Genomic DNA, 23,192 nt, shown 5'->3' with positions numbered 1-23,192 from the left:
AGGCTAGGTTCAGTAATATGTCCAGGAGGTTGTTTCAGAATAAACAGAACATATGGCTTAAATCCTTATCTAAACCTTTATCTGCTCCCAGCTTTTAGGAATTTTAAAGTCTCAACACTTTTTGGTTATTTTTTCCAAATTTGACTGCCAAAAAAAAGAAAAAAGAAAAATGGAATTTGGAAGTAACTGGAGTTCTTCGAGATGTGTCCCCGTGGGTCCTCCATTTAGATGTGTCAGTGCTGCTGTACACACGGTCCAGAGATCTTTGCCAGTAATCTCCTGGCCGCCAGCATGTGCTGCGCTATTGCGCAATCACCCTGATTGACAGTTAGGCATGCACCGGCAGCCGTTCCTTCACAACCGCTGCTGGCATCGGTCACACTTCAACCAGTCTCCGTAATACATTAAAAAAACCCAAAGAAAAACAATTAGAGGAAGAAGAAAAGGAAAGGACAGAAAGACAAGTGAGCAAAGTGGTGCGAGGTTGCTTCCTCTACATCCCACTCCCCCACAAGACAATACAGACAAATAATCCTGTCATGCCCACACCACTGGGCTTTGAAAGGTGTACAGTGTGTGGAACAGCAATTGCAGCAGTAGACGGACATGAGCAGCATCTGCATTGGTTAGGGCAAGAACATCTGGTCAGCCACTGCCCGCACTGTCAGAAAGCTTGTCCCATGCTCTAAGGGGGTGAGAGATTTACAGAAAAGACTACTGTTTCTGGATAACATGGCTGAGTCACAGTCTCATTCACACTGCCTGGCTACCCTCCCTTCTCCCCCCCCCCCCCCCCCCGAGATTGCCCTCTTGAGGAGGAGGGCAGGAGGAGCACTCTCCCCTGGGGACAGGCTAGAGGCCAGGAGTCGGAGCAGGGCGTACAATGCTCCCAGTCCCCCTCTGAGCCTCAGCCTCTAAACAAAAAAAAAGTTAAAAAGGCTGATAATAGCACCAGCAAACAGGGCTCTCAAAAGCAGGACAAGGGATCTGACTTAAAGAAAAGCCGTGACCCTAACATGGTGCAAAGGTCTTCTGGACACGCTTCAAGCTCCCCACATAGGAAAGCGGTACCAGCAGATAACATGGTACCATGGAGCAGCAGGAATACCGGCAATCTGCAGAGCAGCGGAATGCTGCATGTGAGCAAACGCTCGGTACCACCGGTACAGGTGCACTTTAAAGCACTGGTGGTACAGATGCAGAGAGCTATAGGGAGAGCCCCGCCCATACTCCAGTACCAAGGTTCATAACAGAAGCAGAACTTGCAGTAGCATCTGTACCATGTTTGCCTCTATTTGGAATCAGTGGCATGCCACGCTCCAGATACTCCCTATTCTCCTCAATACCAGCATCATAAAAATCCGCCAGATTCAGTGAGGACAGGGAGGAACAGTCAAAGGGCCAGCACAGAGTCTCTTCACATGCAGGATTGCAGCACTAGCAAATACAGACATGGCAGATGGCACAGTGGATGCCTCCACGAATTCCGCCACAGTGGGCATATTGGGATCTTTGGGTTCCTTATAGAACCAACCCAACAGTTTCAAAACAATATGCAGGTCCCAGTGACAGTCAACTGACATGAACATCTGAAAGAGCAGACTGGGACCCAACTGACCATGAAAGCGAATAGTCTATGGAGGAGGCAACCCAGGCTATCTTGCCCAACACCTCCTACTCCACAACAGAGGAACACAGTCTTCCCAAGTCATCAGTGAGAGGGGAGGATGACTTCAGGAAGTTCCAAGACTTATTCAGGAGGGTGGTGGACACACTTGCCATACAACTCTCCAACTTAACGCAGAACAAACACAAACTCACAAGCATATTCAATTTACCTCAACACAACAGGCTTTCTTTATTGATGAATGAAGCATTGATGGATCCTGCCAAGGCTATTTGGAAAACTCTGGCATCGGTGCCTCCAATGTCGAAAAAGCTAGACAAGAAATATTATGTCCTCCTCTCCCCCCTCCCCCCCCCTTCCCTTTGAGGTTGAATTCCTCTTCTCTCACCTTTCCCCGAATTCTCTTGTGGTCGAAGCAGCCAACCAAAGGAGTAAACAACAACAGTACTTCAGAACACCAAGTCGTGATAAAGAGACTAAAATGCTGGACTCTATGGGAAAGAAGGTATACTCATTAGCCTCTCTCCAGCTAAGAATCTCAAATTATGTGGCTCTACTAGCAAAATACTCTCACAACACGTTTGAATCATTCAATTCCTTTATTCAATATATACCAGAGGATGAGAGAGAACAGTTTGAATTAAATATCAGAGAGAGTTCTCTGATCTCTTGAACAGTTTTACAGGCTGCATGCAGCTGACACAGTCGCCAGGTTGATGGCATCTGCAGTAGTAATCAGATGGATGTCTTGGCTGCAGCTGTCAGGATTCCCCAAATGGACTGGTAGCACTTTATAGACTAACAAAACATGTAGATGGTATCATGAGCGTTTGTGGGCACAGCCCACTTCTTCGGATGATTCGAGTTATGAGTTTAGAACATTAAGGACCTCCCATTTTAAGGGGAGAAGCTCTTTGCAGAGTCTTCAAACTCAGCTCTCCACACATAAAAGGACTCCATGGCGACACTCTGTACATTGGGAATACAGCTGGCTGGAGCCAAGAGAAAACAATACAAACAGTATAACTATAACCGAAGATTCAGAGCGCCAGGGTACAAAGACCCTATAATAACAAGAGGCGCATGAGACAAACCCGACACAGACAACCAAATGAACAATTATCAACTCAGACATCCTCCTTGTGTCAGCAGATTTGAGGATTTGGTCGAGGGTACAAAAGCCCCTGGTCAACTAGGGCAGGTACATCCAAGCAAAACAACGTTCAGAAACAGACTCACCGCATTCTACCCAGCATGGCGAACTATCACATTGGACCAATGGGTCTTGGAAATAATACAAACCAGATATTGCATACCATTCACAGCAGTTCCACCAACCTATCTCCCTTCCCTGTCCCTCTTCATGGACCCCTCTCATAAGTTGGTCCTCCTGGGAGAAGCACAGTGCCTCCTAGCACTAGGCGCCATAGAGGAGGTACCCAGCAGTTACAGAGGGAAGGGTTTTTACTCCCAGTACTTTCTAAATATCAAGAAATCAGGGGGGTGGAGACCCATTTTAGATCTCCGGGGACTCAACGGTTCATCAAGTACCAACAATTCAAGATGGTCATGTTGGTAAAGATTATACCTGCCTTAGAGAAAGGAGCATGGCTAGCTACCCTCGACCTCACGGACGCATATTTCCATGTATCTATTCATCCGGTTCATAGAAGTTTCCTCAGGTTCACCATCAAAGACTTACACTATCAGTACAGGGTCCTCCCCTTCAGGCTGACCTCGGCACCCAAAGTCTTTTCCAAAGTCCTGTCCATGGTAGCAGCACACCTGTGGAGAAAACAAACCTCTTTCCATAACTCGATGTTTGCTTGATCAAGGCATCCATCTATGGAGACAGAGAACACTCACTGAAGTCAACAAGAACGTTATTCAACATGCTTGGGCTCCTACTGAATCTGGAGAAGTGCACCCTCACTCCGACACAGACATTGGAGTTCATAGGTGCACACTTGGACTGCAATTGTGGCATAGCTTCACTGCTGACCTACAGATGGTCAAGAATGCGCGATTTGATCATGTCCATACAGAGTTGTGCGCACACGCACCATGGCACGGACGTGCATGCAAATACTAGGACACATGGCCATGTCCATGTTCGTAGTCCCCAATGTCCAATTACATATGAGGCCATTCGAGACATGGCTACACTCCATGTACCATCCCAGGCACCATCCACTCCACAAAATAATCCATGTGTCCAGGCAGGTCAAATACACCCCAAACTGGTGGACAGACATAAAGAATGTCTGCATAGGACTTCCATTCCAAACGCCACCTCGATCAGTCATTATCACGATGGATGTGTCCCTGCTGAGATGGGTAGTCCATTTGGAGATCGTGATATTACAGGGACAATGGACATGCGAAGAGTCCCGACTTCACATCAATGTGTTGAAACTCAGAGCAGTGAGGAGGGCATGTGCTCAACTACTTCCACAAGTAGAAAACAAACATGTGAGTATAATGTCGGACAATGCCACAATGACATATTACATAAGCAAGGGAGAGCGAGATCGCATAGCATGTGTGCGGAAGTAACGAAACTATAGTGATGGTTTATTATACACAATGTGTCACATACTGCGATGCACTTACTGGGCAAGGACAACAACCTAGCAGATGCCCTCAGAAGACAATTCCCACAGAACCACGAATGGGAAATCAACAAATCCATCATAACCAGTCTGTTCGGGAGATGGGGATACCTGGTAGTAGACTTGTTTGCAACGCACATCAACTCCAAGTGCCTCCTGTATTGCTCTAGAGCGGGCATTGGACCATGATCTCTAGGAGATGTGTATGAAATACACTGGTATTTCCCACTAGTGTATGCATTTCCACCTATACATCTAATACACCAAATGGTAATAAAGATCACACAGGAGGCAGCAAGAGTTATACTTGTAGTTCCCAACTGGTCAAGACAAATCTGGTACCCTACCATATTACAACTCAGCACATATCAGCAGTACAAGTTTCCCCTGGTATGAGCTCTATTAACTCAGGACAAAGGGTGCATACTGCACCCCGCGATATATACACTGAGCCTACGAGCCTGGATGCTTGTTGGCTCTCACACAAAGAGCTAATCCTGTCTCAGAAGGTCAGACACATCCTAATTAATTCCAGGAAGCTCACTACTAGACGAATTTACCTGCTGAAGTAGGCCATATTTGTGGCCTAGAATTCGGCTCACGCATGGGATCCACACAAGGGGGGGGGATATCAGATAAACTGGAATATAACCTTTACCTGCAGGACACAGGACTATCAATTAATTCTATCAACATACATTTTTAGCAGCTATATCAGCCATTCCCCCACCCATACAAGAGTATTCTATTTTCTCCCATCCATGTGTTAAGAGATTCCACAAAGGCATATGGAATCTGTACCCACTGCTCAGAGAGCTAGTGCCATCATGAGAGCTGAACCTAGTGCTCGTCTCTATCATGAGATGACCTTTTGAACTGCTCACAGCTTGCTCCCTACTCTACCCCTCAATGAAAGTAGCCTTTCTTGAGGCAATAACATCAGCCAGGAGAGTGGGAGAGATAGCAGCACTCGTGGCAGATCCACTGTATTTCACAAGGACAAGTTTATCCTTAGAACCCCCCTGAAATTCCTGTTCAAGATCCCTACCTCATTCCATTGTAATGAACCGGTATACCTAACTGTGTTCTTCCTGAAACCACACGAGGACAGCAAACAAACTGTGTTGCACATGCTGGATGTATGCAGGGCATTAGCTTTTTACTTAGAACGCACAAAAGACTTCCGAAGAACACCCAGGCTATTTGTGTTTTGCATGGACAGATCCAGAGGTCAGCTTGTTTCCAAACAATGAATATCCAAATGGATTTCTACGTGTATACAGCTATTTCTGGGAGTAAGCCATAGCCACCAACAGTTACCTGGATGCTCTCCATGAGAGCAGTATCTACCACAACTGCATTCCTCGGGGTCTTCCAATGGACATCATTTGCAGAGCTGCAACATGGGCTTCAGCTAATACTTTTGCACAGTGTTACACTATTCAGTCCTTTCAGGACTCAGACACTAGATTTGGACGTACCATAATGTCCAACATCCAAACTTGCATTATGGAGCGCCCTCCACCAAGTAGGAATACTGCTGCATAGTCACCGAAGTGGAGCACCCATGGGAACCTTCAAAGAAGAAAGGAAGGTTATTCACCTTGTGCAGTAACTAGAGTTGTTCGAGATGTGTCCCTGTGGGTGTTCCACACCTCTCCTCCTCCCCTCTGCTCCATGCTAACAGTCCAGCGTAGACAAGGAATGGAGGAAACGGCTGCTGACTTGTGCCTAATTGTCAGTCAGGGTGATTGCGCAATAGCACAGCGCACGCTGGTGGCCAGAAGACTGCTAGCAAAGATCTCCCAGCCGTGTGTACAGCGGCGCTGACACACCTAAGTGGAGTACTCACGGAGACATCTCTCGAAGAAGTTACTGCAAAAGGTGAGTAATTTTCCCTTTCCTGCCAAGTTCACATGTGGCTCTTCTGCCAAATATCAATGACAGCGGTTGAGGCTAGGTTTAGTAATATGTCCAGGAGATTGTTTCAGAATAAACAAAACATATGGCTTAAATCCCTATCTAAACCTTTACTCACTCCTAGCTATTAGGAATTTATTATTTCCTACTTTGGTTATTTTTTCCCCACTTGCAGCCACATGGGAGTCTTTGGTAGCATGGAAGAGACTGGCTTTTAATGGGGATTTTAATATTAAAGTGATCATAGCTATGAAATAAAAGGAAGGCTTATCAATTTGATTGCTATTTTCACAATTTCTAGGCTCCTTTGGTTTGTTCTGTCCACTTGTCATGTGGGATTTACGAAAGGCATAACTGTAATATTGAGGGTGGGAGCATCCCAGTACTGAGTTTGATACAGAGAGAAACAAAATTTCTTCCCACAGTAGAGAGAGAAATGGCTTATGGCACATGAGCAGTATATTGGTAGGTCCATTTGACTGCCTTTACCTTTAGCAGCAACATTCAGTTATGTCTGCAGTGTTTCCCAGGAGAAGTGCAGACTCATACAAAATATAATGCTAGAGGGATTGATATCTGGCTGGGTTTTGTACAGCTTTTGCTGGTTGCCAATGAAAAGACTTTGCTAGGGTTGTGGTTTGTTTTTTTTCCCTCTCCCTGCTCCCTGACCTAGAGGGTGATGAAGAGGGAGAAAATCTCTCTGCCCCTTTTAATAATCAGGCCTCCCCCAAGATGACTCATTTGCCTTATCTTCCTTCTTGGCATGCTGCAGTATTTGCTGGACTTTTCCATCATGCTCAAACCTTTGTGTTATTGACCCCTTTCATACAAAAAGCCCCTGAGTGCATCACCCCCTTATAAATTAAAAGCACTCTTTTATATTTAAGACTATTAAAAATGCTGGAGTTGAAGCAGTACTTGACGGTGGAGGCTGACAGCTCATGACCCTTCACCTAACCTCTGGATTAGGGATGTAAACTGTCATTTAAAAAAGTTAACTGGTTAAATACTGTGTTTAACTGGTAAATACGGGAGCAGCCCTCCCGCTGTGGCATGACACAGCGTCCCAGCCCAGCTCGGCCAAAGCAGCCTCCCACCCGCTGCACCATGGGCTGCTCCAGCCAAGCTGGGTCAAGCCCGCCGTGCAGTGGGTGGGAGCTGCTCAGGCTGGGCCTGCCAGTTAACTGGTTACCTGTAAGCATCACCACATAGGTGTGATGCTTACTAGGTAACCAATTACCCCTTTACATTCCTACTCCTGATTCCATGAGGGGTTACAACCTGTAGTTGGAGAACTGATTCTAGCTGCTATCTCAGTAGGGGGGGGAAGAGGACAGGTAGGTTTTGTTGTGAGGCTGCCTTCTTTGCCAGCTGCTTGTGCATTTGGCAGGGGTCCAAAGCTATCTTCTTTCCTGGTTGGACCTGACCTCAGAGCATAGCAAGAGTGGGGAAGATAAGCAAAGAGGCCTTTAATCGCACCTAGTCCCCAGCCTGCATACATGGGAGGGTGCAAAATGGTGGCAATGCCTAAAGGGTGTAGAAGATAAGTCAAGCAGGGTGGAAGGGATTATGTTTTTTCTCTCTGAGGTGGCAATCCAAGTGGTAGTTAGAGCAGTGGTTCCCAGACTGTGCTGTGTAAGCTGTTTGGGGTAAGGAACATTTTTGTTTTGTTTGCTGTTTGTACAATGTTTAGCACAATGAACTCAGGTTCCTATTCACTACAGTAATACAAATACTTTCCCACAGGTCAACAGAAAATTGACTGGTAGCATGGTGCTGACTCTTTAAAAAAGCTGCTGGAAGAAGCAATAATAAATGGTTTAGAGGGAACCTTCACTTTGGATCTTATTAACTGTGTTACCTCTCAGATGTGCTGACTCGGGCAAAGAGGGTTTCACTGTTTTAAAATAAAATTTTTGTTTCTGTATTCTGCTTTGCTGAGATGTACTGTGGGATTTTTTTATTTTACCTTGACATTGAGGGACATTTCCACAGTTGAGCCACTCTTTTTTGGTGACAAATCTGAGGAACCATTCCAGTTTCAGTTGTTAGAGGAGGTTTTGGAACAAATTGATACATTAATCAGAAATAAGTCATGAGGATCAGACAGTATTCACCCGAGAGATCTGTCAGAACTAAACTGTGGAGTGTAACTTATTGAAATGAGTTTTTGTCCCAGATGAATCGGAGGATAGGAAATGTGATACTTATTTTTAAAAAAGGTGATCCTGGCAATTATAAGCTGGTGTGTCTAACTTTTGCACCATCCAAATTGATTGAAACTATAGTAAAAACTGGAATTATCAGACGTATAGATGAACATGAATTGTGTTGACTCTTTCCCCAATATTTTTTGTAAAACAATATCCTGCCTCGCCAAACTATTAGAATTCTTCAGCGGGATCAACAAACATTTGGACTAGGGCAATCCAGTAGCTGTATGTACTCAGACTTTTTAGAAAGCCTTTGACAAGGTATTCACCAACAACTCTTAAGTAAAATAAGCAGTAATGGATTAAAAGGAAAGATTCTCTTGTGGATCAGTATTTGGTTAAAAGGAAAAGTAGAAATGAAGAGACATCAACAGCAATGTCTCTCAGGGAACTATATTGGGACCAGTGCTATTCAACATAATCATAAATGATCTGGAAAAAAAGGTAAACGTTAAGGTGGCAAGATTTGCAGATGATACAAAATTAGTCAAGTTAAGTCTCTAAAGCAGAGTATGAAGAGTTTCAAAAATTTCTCACAAAACTGACTGGGTAACAAAATGGCAGATGAAATTACTTGTATATATTCAAAGTAATGCACATTGCGACACACAATCCCAATCATACCTACAAAATAATGAGATCTAAATTAGCAGTTACCCCTCAAGAAAGAGGTTGTGGAATCATTGTGGATAGATATCAGAAAACATCTATTCCATGTTCAGTGGCAGTCAAAAAAGCTAACAAAATGTTAGAAATCATTAAGGGAGGGATAGAAAATATAATACTGCTGTGTTAATCCATAATACACCCATACCATTAATATTGCATGCTGTTCTGGTTACCTTACCTTAAAAAAAATTGTTACAATTGGGCAAGGTGCAGAGGAGAGCAAAAAAATGATTAGGGTTGTGGATTAGCTTTCATATGAGGAGAGATTAAAAAGTCTAGGACTTTTCATCTTGGAAAAGAGAGCTGACAGGAGATATGATAGAGGTCTATAAAATCATGAGTGGTGTGGAAAAAGTGAATAAGGAAGTGTTTATGCCTTTACATAACACACGAGCCATTGTTCACAGAATGAAATTAATAGGCAGCAAGTTTTAAAACAAACAAAAATAAGTATTTCTCACAACCTGTAGAATTCATTGCCATGGGATGTTGTGAAGGCCAAAATTATAATTGGCTTCAAAATAGGATTGCATAAGTTCTTGGAGAATAGGTCCCTCAATGGCTCTTACCCAAGATAGTCAGGGATGCAAGCCCATGATAAACTATTAATTTCTAGGGGGTTGGTGTGAATGGCAGGGATGGATCACACATAAGATTGCCTGTTGTATTTGTTCCCTCTGAAGCACCTGGCATTGATCACTATCAGATGACAGAATACTGGGCAAAATGAACCATTGGTTTGATCCATAATTCTTATGTAATTTGCAGATTACTTTTTAACATTATGGCTCTTCAGACTTTAAATTTATCAGGTGTGCAATATAGAATTTGCTTTCCTAAGCACTTGAATCTGCAAAATGTACCTTTTCAGGTTACTGTAAGTAGCACAGTAGAAAATCATTACAAAGCTGATTATATTTTAAGACTTCTAAAATGTTTTGTTCAGATTGGTGTAACTTCCACAAATGGAGACCTGAAAGGATTTATAGATCAGAACTGGAGTCCATCAAAAGGTAAGAGGAGTTGAATTTGTCTATTCAAAAAAGAAACCCTTTCTAAGGTTGCCATCTCTCCAGACTTCAGCAATTTAAAATGTTCCTTTGAACTGTTGGTGCACTCACTGTATGTGATTGATTTTTTATTTATTTATTTATTTTACTTTTTTTTGGACCCACCTTAAAATATTAAGCATAAAGTACTGTATTAGGTACTAGGAATGTAAGTTAGTAGTCGAGTACTCATCTACAAGATAAGCCAAAGCTACTAGCTTTCCTCCCCCTTGCTGCCTCTGTATCCAAGGTAGCAAGGGGGGATGGAAACAGGAGTGGGTGCTGGTGGGAGCCAGCTTAAAAGGGAGGAGGGGAAGCTGCCATGAAGCAGCCTCTGCCCGTAGTCTTGGACCAGCGCAAGCCAGGACTGCTCAGTGCCGGTTTGCGCTGGGTCCAGCTGCGCCTGTCTGCAGTAGTCCTCTGCATTTTAAATGTAGTGAGAACACGCAGAGGCACAGCGGTCCTGAACCTGAATGAGCCGAGACTGCTTGGTCCCGGCTTGCAGGGTCCATAAGCTACCCCCACTACTGCTCTGCATTTTAAATATAGTAAGAGGGGGGCAGCGTGCACCGGACTCCTCCTACATTCAACTGCAGAGCTGAAGTGGGGTAGCTCCTGGACCTGCGCAAGCTGGGACAGAGCACCTTCCCTTATCAACTAATCATGTAATTGATACAAATTGACTAATCGACTACACTTAGGTAATTAGTCAATTACCGGCCTCTTAACATCCCTAATTGGTACCTCAGTATCTGTAAGTGCTATGTTGTAGACCCACGACAGTGACTCTATAATTAAGGCTTTAAGATGAAAAGCCAAATGAGACTTATAATAACTATCAGAATATTAAATTCACTAATTTTTTTATGGAAGCAGGGAATGTGTCAAATCACCATCTTCTTACTGAACCCTGAATCTCCATGTTGCAGGGATGCTCCTGACTAAGGGAAAGATGAACTGATCTTCTCCCAGGATTAGTCTGTGCCTCTGAGGGAGGATGAGTTTGTGGTTAAGGTACTACACTTAGGGTACATCTACACTGCAATACTATTTCAAAATAACTAGCACTATTCCGAAATAACTTAGTTCGCCTCTACACAGCAGGCAGTTATTTCAAAATGGTGTCAAAATACTGTCAAGCTGGAGGACGTATTACTCTGACTACTGTAATGCTCATTGTACGAGGAATAAGGAAAGTCTGAGGAAGAGTGCTTTATTTCCAAGTAAGTGCTGTGTAGATATTCCCTGTTTCGAAATAAGCTATTTTGAAATAAGAGATGCAATTGATGTAGCTCAATTTGCGTAGCTTATTTTATGGTAAGCTCTTCAGTGTAGATGCCCCCTAGACTTGAGAAACTGGATTTAGTTCCCAGTTCTGTCGTAGACTGTGTCCTTGGGAAAATCACTTAATATCTGTACCTCATAGCAATTGTAATATTGGATCAGAAACATGTTTACAGCAGTGACCAGTACTAAATGTTTCAAAGTAATTCTGTCATCTACTTTATATTTGAGAGAGTCTGTTCAAGAACCCTTCCTAAATGGTAAGAGCTAGGACCACCAAATTCGGCATAGAGATTCCTCTTTTCATAATTTAAAACAGGATTGGGATTTAGTTGTCCCTGGAGTGGGATTGCTTCTCATAAAACCAAACAGAAAAGAGACATAATCACCAGGGAGGTGAAAGGGGCTGGCTGGGGGTGCCACCCCACCATTCAGGACTGTCTCAGCCCCTAGCTTTCTCTCCTAGGCACTCTTTAGACAGGGCAGAGGAAGGGGCTGAAGCTCCCTCCCCCAATGCGTACAGGGATGTTGCTGTCTGTTCCCTTGTCAGGTAATGAAGAGAGAGTGCGCAAAAATGAATTAAGGACCCAAGCAATGCCAGGTAAATCTTCTATATTCTATATAAGGTTTATTGGCCTCATTGCCACAGTATATGAGCATCATCCACTGTTGTATTGAGAAGAAGCAGATGTGTGAATTTGCCCCCATGAAGGTATGGTCTTATTCCCTCATTTACAGATTGCCTTACACTGGGAAATATACGTGTTTATATTGCTATCAAAATGCAACAAGAATATCCAGAGATAATGGTATCCGTATAAATGTCCAAGCCTTCTCTGATTACAGTCGGTCCCCAACTTGCAACACGATCGGTTCCTGGGGAGGCATTGCAAGTTGGGGGTGTTGTATCTCAAACCTTCATTTACGATGGGTGCTGGGTAAGTCGGGGGTGTTCGGCCCCTTCCGCACTTGCAAAAATGGTCGTGAGTGTGGGACGTTACAACTCGGGCCGTCGTAATGCGTGGGTTTCCTGTATTTAGGTTTTGGTCTAAGCAACATCCTATGGCATAAGCTGCACAATCTAACTATGTGCACCTCAGTTCTCCATCTATACATTTGTGATTCATATAGATCTTTTGTCTTGATTATTTAAATTTTAAACCCACTGGATAAGGATTGTCCCTCACTGTGTGTACAGCACAGAGCACAATGAAAGCCTAGGCTTTGTTAGAGCTTCTAGGTAATAATGTAATACAAATAGTAATTGGGACAGAAGTGAAGCTGCTCTGTAATTTATAAATATTCTGTTGACATGGTTACTGGGTTTACAGTAAATACTTTGGCTTAGTTCAACAGTGGGCTGTAAGCAAGAGGAAGAGAATAGCTCAAGATATGGCAAACACTTGAGGCTTGTTTTGGGCCATTGACTCTGAGGAGTCTGCTGATTGACTCAGTCTCCTGATAAACCCTATAGCCATGCCAGGATCCAGAGGGGCTGGAGCGAGGAGGCAGCCATGAGGCTGGTGGCTGGTCCAGGGCTTGGGGTGGGGGCAGTAGCAGGGGAGCCAGATATTATCACCCTTGGTCTAGCAAAATCCCTCATCCGGGATCTACTGGACTCAAAGGTGCTGGACCAGGGAGGTCAGACCTTCTGCTACCCTCTTGTTCTTGCACTTCAAAAACATAGAAGTGTGTAGCGGGATGAAAGCATAAAATCAGCATTGTTAGGAAAGACTGCATAACTAGTGCCATCACTTTCCCTGGCTTCTCTACCTGCATTTATATTTAGAAAAAGAACTGACCACAGATACCTCTATCCAGGTATGGGTGTGGTTACGTGGAAATTGTGGCTTGTAATTCCCCATTATAGAAAAACAGGTGAGAGAGACCAATTGGTTTGAGAGGTGAAAGCAGGTGGGATAGCTACAGGAGAAGGTGATTAGGCTGAGGATGCTTCTTCTTCGAGTGGTGTCCTTGTGGGTGGTCCACTGAGATATTGGTGTGTTCTTGCAGCGGGGATCAGAGTTTTTTTAGCCTACCAGTACCTTCCCGTGCTGCACATGTGCAGCAGCCATCTTGCACTGTTTTCATCCATTAGCTGCGTGCACAGCGCTAGTGTCCCGCCAGTTACTTACTTTCTACTGTCATCTGCAGAAGACAGAGTTTCCAGTTGTGCTCTCTACACCTGAGAAAAACATAGAAATATATAGTTAGTTGTTGTAGTTTAGTCAATTTTAGAGTTAGTAGCGTTATAGTTGGGGGAAAGAAAATATTTTTGTTTGGTTCTTGCTCCAAGTTCTTAGTCCCAATCAGCATGATGCCAGGCTCCCCTGGTTTTAAATAATGTGATTCCTGCAGATACTCGATGCCTGCCTCAGATGGGCATGCCTCATGTACAAAGTGTCTAAGTAAAGGCCGTGTGGCGCAGAAGTGCCTACATTGCCAAAGTATGACCACATGGGCCAGAAAGGTCCGTGAAATGAGGCTCAAATTTGTGTTCATAGAAATTCCTTCAACCACCAGAAGCCAAACAGCCCCCTCAGAACCTGTAATACTGAGAAAAATAGCTAACTCATCACCCAGAAGGGATTCACATAAGTCCCAGGAGTCTCTAGCATACTCCTTGTCTGCCATGCCATCCACTTCTCATGTCAGGCATTCGCAAGTGGCGTCAACATCCGGCACAGCGCACAAACAAAAGATGGCACCAACCAAGGGTGACAAGCCAGAACCCAAAAAAGGTCACCACGCTGGCATTGTCAATACCAGCACCCATGAATATGCTGCCTCTGCCGGTGCTGAAAAATACCACAGCACTGTAACTACAGGACTCTGTGCCCAGCAACACCTAAACATCCTTCTGCACCACAGGTGCTGAAGTCTAAACGAGTGAACCGCAGCTTTGGGGCCCGACACCACCATCATCGGTGCCCCCTTACTGGTGCCGACCAATAAGTCACCTCCCCATTCCCCCAGGATAGTGGAACCTAACCTGCACCGACGTTCTTTGGAAAACATTTTGTTCTCTCCTACACCATCTCCAGGTACTGGACCTGGCATGGGATGGGACAGTCTGTTTCCCTCACAGCATTCCTCACCAACGGCTTCAGTGAGCTAATGGTGCTCAAGCAGCTGCAGACCTTTATACCACCCTCCTCAACTTGCTTGGCTCAGCCACTCATGGTTGTTTCCGCCCCAACAATATCAGCCCCAGTTGAAAACCCTAGGAATCACTAGGCCAATATTACTTTTGACCACCTCATAGACACCAATTTCGCCCCTCTACTGTGCCTACCCTGATGTGCACCCCAGCTAAACCTCTTCCACCAACAGTTCAATCCCCTCCATCTCCTCTTCCCCTCTACCCCCCTCAGCCACAATTCAAACTGGTCTAGTAGAGGATGACGATGACATACCTCAGTTAGACTCAGACAGCCAATCCCCTCTTTTTCATCCTTCCCAGATGAATCAGCATTTCCCTCCTTCTCTTCTCTGCCAGCTGATGACCTGAAACAATTTCAGGAATTATTCAAAAGGGTAGCACAGTCACAAGACAACCTTACAAGAGGTGAGGAAAACCAGCACAAACCATTACAAATTTTACAACCTTCCACATCTTCCAAGATTGCATTACTGATAAATGAGGTCATCATAGAACCCTTGAAGGCTATATGGCAAACACCGGCCTCTATTCCACCCACCAACTGCAGAGCTGACAGAAAATAGTTTGTCTCTGCAAAGCAGATGGATTTCCTGTTTTCTCATCTGCAGCCAAATTCGCTAGTCATTGATTCTGTCCACCACCGGTCTAGACAACCATAATATAAGTTAGCTCCCCAGAACAAAGACCAAAAAAGGCTAGACATCTTTGGGAGGGAAGTCTATTCCTCAGCCATGCTCGAGTTTCAAATCTCCAACTACACAGTCTTCCTTGCCAATTCCAATTACACCAAACTTCAGGAGCTGCTCAATGACCTCCCAGGACAGAAGAGGCCACAGCTACAGTCCATCATGAGAGGGCCAGTCCATTGCCCAAACAGCGCTTTGTGTATTGATGGGCCACTGTCTCTGCTACATCCATTCAATGGCAATGGCTGTCGTTTTGCACCAGGCTTCCTGGCTGCAGTCATCTGGTGTTCCCAAGGAACTGCAAACCAAAGTGGAGGATCTGCCCTTTGACAGCGCTCAACTGTTTGTGGCTAAAACAGATGAATTACTCTATTCCATGAAAGATTCACATACAACCCTCTGCACGCTTGGAATGTACACATTGCCCAATAAGAGGAAGAGATATACGCTATATCAGAAAACAAGAGATACATCCTATCAGAGGCCATTTGACAACAGATCGAAGCAAAGGCCAAATAGAAGGGCGGCACAGCATACCCAGCCATCCGCATCCCTACCTGCACCTCCGAAGCAGCAAGAATGGGGTTTTTCCAAGAAGGATGGGGAAGAGTATCTTCAGATACAGACTGGCTAACGTAGTGAAACAGGCTTTAAACTAGGTTGATGATGGCAGGAGACAAAAGCCCTCTGATAAATTGAAAACTGGAGGGCTGGGTGAAGTATTGTACTTTGGGGGCACAGGAAGGACAGATTCAATCACAGCAAGGATGAAAGACAGGGAGTCTAATGAACATCTTAGATATCTATATAGTAATGCAAAAAGTATGGCAAATAAACTGGAATAACTAGACAGACTAGTAAATAATCACAATAACAAGGGTTGGTTTTATGGAAGCATGGTGGGATAATTCATGTGTCTGGAATATTGGTACACAAGGGTGTAGCTGTGTTAGGGAGGGACATGGAGGGAAAGAAGGGAGGAGGTGTTGCCTTGTATATCAAAGAGATATTCATTTGTACCCAGGTTGGGATAGAACGGTAGGCCTGAAAGTCTGTAGGTAAGGATAAAAGAGGTAAAAATGTCATGGTAAGGGTCTACTATAGTCCACCTGACCAGGAAAAAGAGGTTAATAAAGCTTTTTGTTTAAAACAAACAAACAACTAACTGTCGTCCAAAACACAGGACTTGGTGGTGATGAGGGTCTTTACTACCCAGACATTTGTCAGGGGAAAAACAGTACAGCACGACACACTTGAAGGGCTGAAATTTTTAGCTCTGATAAAGTTTTAAAACAGAAGGACTCAACTAGCAGATAACAGCTTCTTTTACTCACAGTACCAGCAACCTTTGCAGCCTGCACCCTGACTAGGGATGTTAATTACCATTTAAAATGTTAACTGGTTAAACCTAGCATTTAAATGGTTAACCCTAGAGCAGCCCTGCCCGCGGTGCGATGCCCCATGGCTGGTAGCAGAAGCTGCTCCAGTCTCGCCCCCAGCCCTGTTGTGGCAGTTGGGGCAGCTTGTGTCCAGCTGCATGTAGGTTCTAGCCAGCCAGACCAGTTAACCTTGTAACTAAGCCGGTAAGACACCTGTTTAGTGTGTAACTGGTTAGCTTTTATATCCTTAACCCTGACCCAAAAAATCTTTTCCAGCATTCCTTCAGCTGTTTCTTCAGGATGTCTGCCTCACTTGGGCATACATACTGTTCCCCCAAAAATACACAGTAAAGGCTGTCCATCCATTTAATTAAAAAATCCTGGGTAGATTTACGCACCTCTTCTGCCTTATCCTTCTATTGATGTAATAGGATATATTCACACCCATCAGTATCAGTGAAACTTATGATCTATGCCGTCATCTATATCTCTCAGCATAATAGTAATACTCTGCCATTTTCTATAGGGAGAGTAGAAAAATGTGGCACATTGTGAAGCAAAACCTGCAAGGAGGAGAGTACTGGGTTTTAAGGAGTCATGCTGTTATTGGACCTGGCAAACCAAGTTGAGTTGTCCATGGCTCCTCTACAGGGTGACCAAAGAGCTGTGGTCTTATCAAATATAGTTTGTTTATTCTGTGAGGAGCAAAGATTACCATTCTCAAGAGAATGATTTGGACTAAATTGCCCCTGGAAATTTGGGAAGTTTCCTCGTTTCTCTGATTTTTTTCCCACGTAAGAATATCATGTGGCCCTGTGTATATTGATTTTAAAGACATCTAAAACATGTAATGATAACACCTTGGGAAATCTAAACAGACTAAGATCCCATGGGTTTCCTTTTGGAAATAATTGTAAAAGGGAGGATTCCAACTTTAAATGTTTTTAGTACTAAATCTCACTAATATCTATAGAGAGTGCTAATATGGCAGCTTAGTGTTTTTAATAGTCACAATCAAATCATGAAAATCAGATGTTAAACAAAATAAATGCATCTTTCAACATGCTCTGAAGATTGTAGACTTGGGCTCTGGCAGAGAGCCCAAGGACACAGATACCTAAAGAATAAGGCCCTAAAATAATCATAGTTCTTGAGCTGGCTTTGGAAATTTCAAACTAATGTTCAAATCACATAGCAAGCTCTAGTTAGTCTTAATTTTTGTGTCTGGTTATAGGATGACAGCATATCTCTGAAAACATCTCCAGAATTCAGGACTATAAAGATAATATAAGCTTATTGATTACACTGGAAACTAGTGCAAAAATATGACCATGGGTGTTGGATCTTGGGAATTGGGTTCCTAGAAAACAACTAAGTCTTATCCACATTAAGGATCAAAACCAGTTTTGCTAATGCATTTTATCTCCAGTGTTGACAGAGCATAGTGTAATGCAGTCATGCTTATTCCTTAATCCTTGGCTGCCTATACCACAAATGCTTGCCATTGTACCTATACTAGAAGAGTGCAGTAATGGAGATCCAGCATAAGCCAACAGAATTTCTTTTGCAGACATTGCTAAACCACCTTTCCCAGTACTGCATTAGCTTCAATAGCATAGCTATGTCAGCAATCTATATGTACCTATGTCAGCTAGGTAAAATGACTTTTTTAAACACAATCCTAGCCAACATAGTTATGCCAGCAAAACTTTACAGGATACACTAAGGAACTGTAAGATTTCACAAACTAATCGGGTTTAAATCTGATCAGAACCTAGATAGATAACCTCTAAAAAAGTTACAATTATTGTTTCAGTCAGGATATGAAAATGGTAAGTTTTAGAAATACTTGAGTTTAGATCAGGCCTTTGCAAAATGTCCTCTGTGGGTCGGATCCAGTCTACCAAACCACTAGATCCGGCCCGTGGACGCAGGGAGCCTCAGGAAGACTCCCCAGCATACCCCGCTCCACAAGCCGCTCAGAAAAGTGGCTGCTTGGTCATTTGTGTTTCACACAATGCGAGCAGGGGGGAGGGAGAGTGGTGCGTTACATGCTACTCCTGCCCTCAGCACAAATGGAACTGCCTGTTTGAAGGGCAGGCAGTGTGTGAAGCACCATTCTCTCCTACCCTCCAGCTCTTACTCCCAGAGCACATGGCCCCTGCAGCCTGTGTGGGGACAGGGAAGGCTCCTGCCTGAGAAATGAGCTGGGCTGCTGGCTGGGAATCCCACAGGTAAGTCTCCAAGCCAGAGTCTGCCTCTCTTACCCCAGCCTCTGTCTCCCCCCAGCCTTCAGCCCTCCCCTCCGATCACCCCTACTCCACATTAACCAAACCCTCTGCCCCCCTCCTGAGCCCATACTCCCCTTCCAGACCCTGTACCTCAATCCCATGCCCCAAATCACAATCCCCTCCTGCCCTAGGTCACAACCAAAATCCCTGCACCCTAGTCCCATTCTCCAGATCACAACTGTCTCCTTCACCCAAACTCCTTCCGAGATCTCATCGGCCCTTTTGCATTCAAATCCCTTACCCCAAGGGTGGGCAAGACCGCCTCCATGGTTGATCTGGTCTGCCAGCCAGTTGATCTGACTGTGGCTGCCCTGCCACTCCCCCGCCCTTCAGACCTGGGGATGGGAAAGTGTGCAAAGACTCCTCTCTCTGCTGGGGGCATGTGGTGCTTAGAGTGAAAACAGTTAGCGTTTCTCTCTAGGTCCTTGGGGTTGGGGGGCAAAGACTTCACATGCTCTCTCTGTTCTCAGGCCAATTGATGTCTGTGGGCGGGGGAGTATGGGAAGTCTCCTGGCTCTGTCCCTTCTGCCCAATGTCCGGCCCCTTCTGGAACAGCCCATGACCACTTCAGAAATTTGTGACGTGGCTCCCCTTCAAAAATTATTGCCCACCCCTGGCCTAGACTGTGCTGGAAAAATCTTGCTGATATAGCTCTCAAAAGCCCTTGTGCAGATAAACTGACAAAAACATGCTTTTACCAATATTGTTTATTTAAAAACTGCCACCCTTTACATCTCCAGTGACCTAAGTGCTGGGCAGATGGACGACAGCAGCTGTTGGCTGGAGGCCCAGCTTTGAAAGCAGCATCACCAGCAGCAGTGTAGAAGGAAGGGTGGCAATATTTCACCATGCCATCCTTACTTCTCGATTGCTGCTGATGGTGGCTCTGACTTCAGTACTTGGCTCCCAGCTAGCAGCTGTCACTTGCCAGTTGCTCAGCTCTGAAGACTGCATCACCACCAGAAGTATGGGTGGCCAATAATGTAGGCAAGGAAAGGCACAGCCATTCCAAAACTGCCTATGTGTCTGGCTGCAAGGAAGGGCTGGGGGCCAGCGCAGCATTCTGGTTTCTCTGGCTGCTGGGAAGGGCTGTGGCTGTGGCATAGCAGCCTGGCTTCCCCAGCCCTCCAGGTGGTCAGGAAGCATCAGGTTGGGGGGTGGGCAGGGCCTGGTTCTCCAGGGCAGGGCCTCAGGCAGAAGGGGTGGGGCAAGGCTTCCCTTACCCAGCTGGGCCTTCATCCACTGCCTATGTCCAGAAACAGTGCAGAACTAAGAGCAGCAGTACCACAAATCCCCTTACAATAACTTCATAAGCCTCCACAACTCCTTTTTGGGTCAGGACCCTTACAATTACAACACTGTGAAATTTAAGGTTTTAATTTATGATTTTTAAAGACCTATGATGGTGAAATTGACCAAAATGGACTGGCTCTACCTCTGAGTTGAAGAGAATTTCCACATTGTGACTGGTGAGGTACAAACTATACACCATATCACAAACAACTGCCCCGTTCATGCTTACAGGGATGGCAAAAAGGAGATCCCCTTAGGTGTCCAAGAAGTATTAGAATGACTTTCTTACTATAGTGATTCAGTTATAATCTCAACTTTTCAAATGCCATATGAAAGAAGACCATAGCTTTAACATAAATTTAAGGATAAGACTAAACAAATGCAATGCCGACTGGTTCTTTTTACTTTTACTTTTCTAATGGATAGCTGAATTAAGTACAATTTTATGCCTTAATGTTGCTAAGGTTTCTCATGTTAATCATGAATGCATTTTGTATTAGGATTCTGCTTCCAGAGTGATTGAACTATCCTTTTTGCTCCTTTGTCTTTTTCCACTGTATTATGCATTAATAAATGAACATAATTCACATAAGTATAATTTCTCCTTTGTTTTACCTGTGGCATATTAAAAACCACTGGATTTTCCCTTTCCTAATTAAGTATCTCAGTTCACTCAATGTCTAAATTCTTTTTCCACCTTTGGAATATTCAGTAAATGTTTAACCCACCTGAATATCCGCATTCAAAGAATCTATTCTTTAAAATGAAAGTGTTTATTACCTTATCCTTTCTTGTTGATGTAGGATTCTGATTACAAATTCTAGAGAATACAAAGATGCTCCAATCTGGCATTCAGAATTACTCTCTTAATGGGGCTTTGTTAGCTTTAATCCTACATATATTAAAAACTGCTCATCTGTTAAACAGTAGAAAAGCTTTGACTTCCAAACTATTTCTTACAACTTTCTCTCAAGGGTTTGTATAATCTAATTGTCCAACATGGTAAAAATGTCTGTTTAACACTTGTATTCTAATTCTGCTTCCATTCATGAGTATGTAAGTTTTGACTTAGTTGTATTCCTGCATTATACATGCTTTTCCTTCACTCTTTAAAGGAACTGTATTTGATAAAATAGAAGTGTTGTGCCTTCAGAGAGAGGACTTGGGATCCTGGAAATAATAGTCGACTGAACGCATGCTGAATGGTGCACTGTGTTGAATGGTGCTTGCTTAATGAACAGCACTTCAGTGTTAGATTTTCTCTCTTTGTCAGTGTAAGGCTTCAGGCCTTATTTACTGAACATAATTTAAAAATTTATCTGAATTTCCTTATGAGGCTTTTCTATGGTTATCTTCATCAAGATCTCATGAGAAACAGTCAAATGACAGAGTGCCATTTAATTACATCAGGTAGTGGCAGATAGTTAAATGGCAAGAAGTTTTTAAAGTGCTTAAATACAGATTATAGATATCTAAATGATAAAGTGGGTAAACTAGAGTGTCTTGTATTGAATTAGGATATTGATATAATAGGCATCATAGAAAATTGGAGGAAGGAGGATAATCAATGGGACACAGTAATATCAGGGTACATAATATATTGTAAGGACAGAACAGGTTGTGCTGGTGGGGGAGTGGCAGTAGATGTGAAAAAAAAACCCCATAGAATCAAATGAAGTAAAAATCTTAAATGAACCAAACTGTTCCATAGACTCTCTATGGATAGTAATTCCATGCTTTAATAATATGAATGTAGTAGTAGTAGAGAGATATTATCAACAATTTGATCAGGATAGTGCTAGGGACTAGTGTTCCCTCTGAGCTGCCCGGCAGCACAGCTCAATGGGCTCAGGGCTCCTTGCATGGAGCAGACTGACTTGGCGGGGCTCAGGGCTGATTAATCACCTGTGAAGTGCTGCCACACAGCTTAGAGGGAAAACTGAGAGGGACTATGAAATGCTAAGAGACATTTGAGAGACTCAAAATAAAAACCTCAATAATAATGGGAGATTTCTATTATCCCTGTATTGACTGGGTACACATCACCTCAGGATGGGATGCAGAGATAAAGTTTCTTTAACTTTAAATGACTGCTTCTTGGAGCAACTGGTTCTGAAACCCACAAGAGAGAAGGTACTCTTTGATTTAGTCCCAAGTGGAGCGTAGGATCTGGTCTAAGAGGAGACTGTAGCTGGACCACTAAAGGTCAAATGATAAAGCAATGGAAAGGTCATCGCAGAGAATCTGAAATGCCTTCCAAAATCTGAGGGGGACAAAGTGTGGAGTATGCTTCCAGAAGTCTTAAAAGTGCAACACTCTAATGTGGAAATTACAAAACCTGAACCACTAAAAAATGAAACCAATTTTCTTCTGATGGCAGCTGTCTCCTTTGCCACTCACATAGAAGACCAAGAGGATTGTGGGTGAAAAGGAGAAACTCTAGCCCTGTTCTATTTCATTTGAAGTGCTCCAATTCAAGTTCCTGTGCTAAGAGCTGTGGCAGTATTGCATGAGGAGAAAAGTCATCACAACCATAAACCATTTAGGACACAGTTTAAAACCCAATAACTTAAAACTCAGAAGTAGCCTAGTGTCTCTTGTGCTTTTGTATGCTTCCTCTGTGATACAGGGTTCACCAAAAGGTGGCTCCATTTTATACTAGCTTCACTGTTTTTGTTTCCAAAATGTAGTACTCTCCACAGTAGTCCATTCTTGACATGACAAAGGCATGGGTGATAACAAGCTCTGATGGAGACTGAGGGTATGTCTAAACTACATACCTCTGTCTAAAGAGGGATGTAAATTAGGCAAATTGAAAGCGCAAATGAAACAGATTTAAATATCCCACACTTCATTTACATAATCACGTCACAGCAGTCTTTCAAAAAAGGGTATTTCGAAAGTGAAACTGCATTTTTTTGAGGTGTATGGGATCTTTCAGGGGGAAAAAACCGTGTCTAGACTGCAGTTTCACTTTTGAAATTCCCTTTTTCGAAAGACCGCTGT

General features: G+C 43.8%; 1 protein-coding gene across 8 annotated transcripts in view; it reads left to right on the top strand.

The window, feature by feature from the left end:
• The window catches only part of TFDP2 (transcription factor Dp-2), a 189,468-nt gene that overhangs the window by 46,670 nt on the left and 119,606 nt on the right, over window positions 1-23,192 (top strand). For 2 of the 8 annotated variants that reach the window (XM_075937639.1, XM_075937643.1), the window contains 2 exons: window positions 9,988-10,054; window positions 11,925-11,975. The exons of 3 other annotated variants lie outside the window; for them this stretch is intronic. In XM_075937639.1, coding sequence (XP_075793754.1) covers window positions 9,988-10,054; window positions 11,925-11,975 — 118 coding nt within the window. Of the gene's footprint in view, window positions 1-9,987; window positions 10,055-11,924; window positions 11,976-23,192 lie in introns of those variants that run through there. 3 more of the 8 variants (XM_075937641.1, XM_075937644.1, XM_075937640.1) reach the window with 2 other exon arrangements.

Source organism: Pelodiscus sinensis, chromosome 10 (genome assembly GCF_049634645.1).
Source record: "Pelodiscus sinensis isolate JC-2024 chromosome 10, ASM4963464v1, whole genome shotgun sequence".
Taxonomy (NCBI): domain Eukaryota; kingdom Metazoa; phylum Chordata; order Testudines; family Trionychidae; genus Pelodiscus; species Pelodiscus sinensis.
This window is presented reverse-complemented; position numbering and strand designations above follow the sequence as displayed.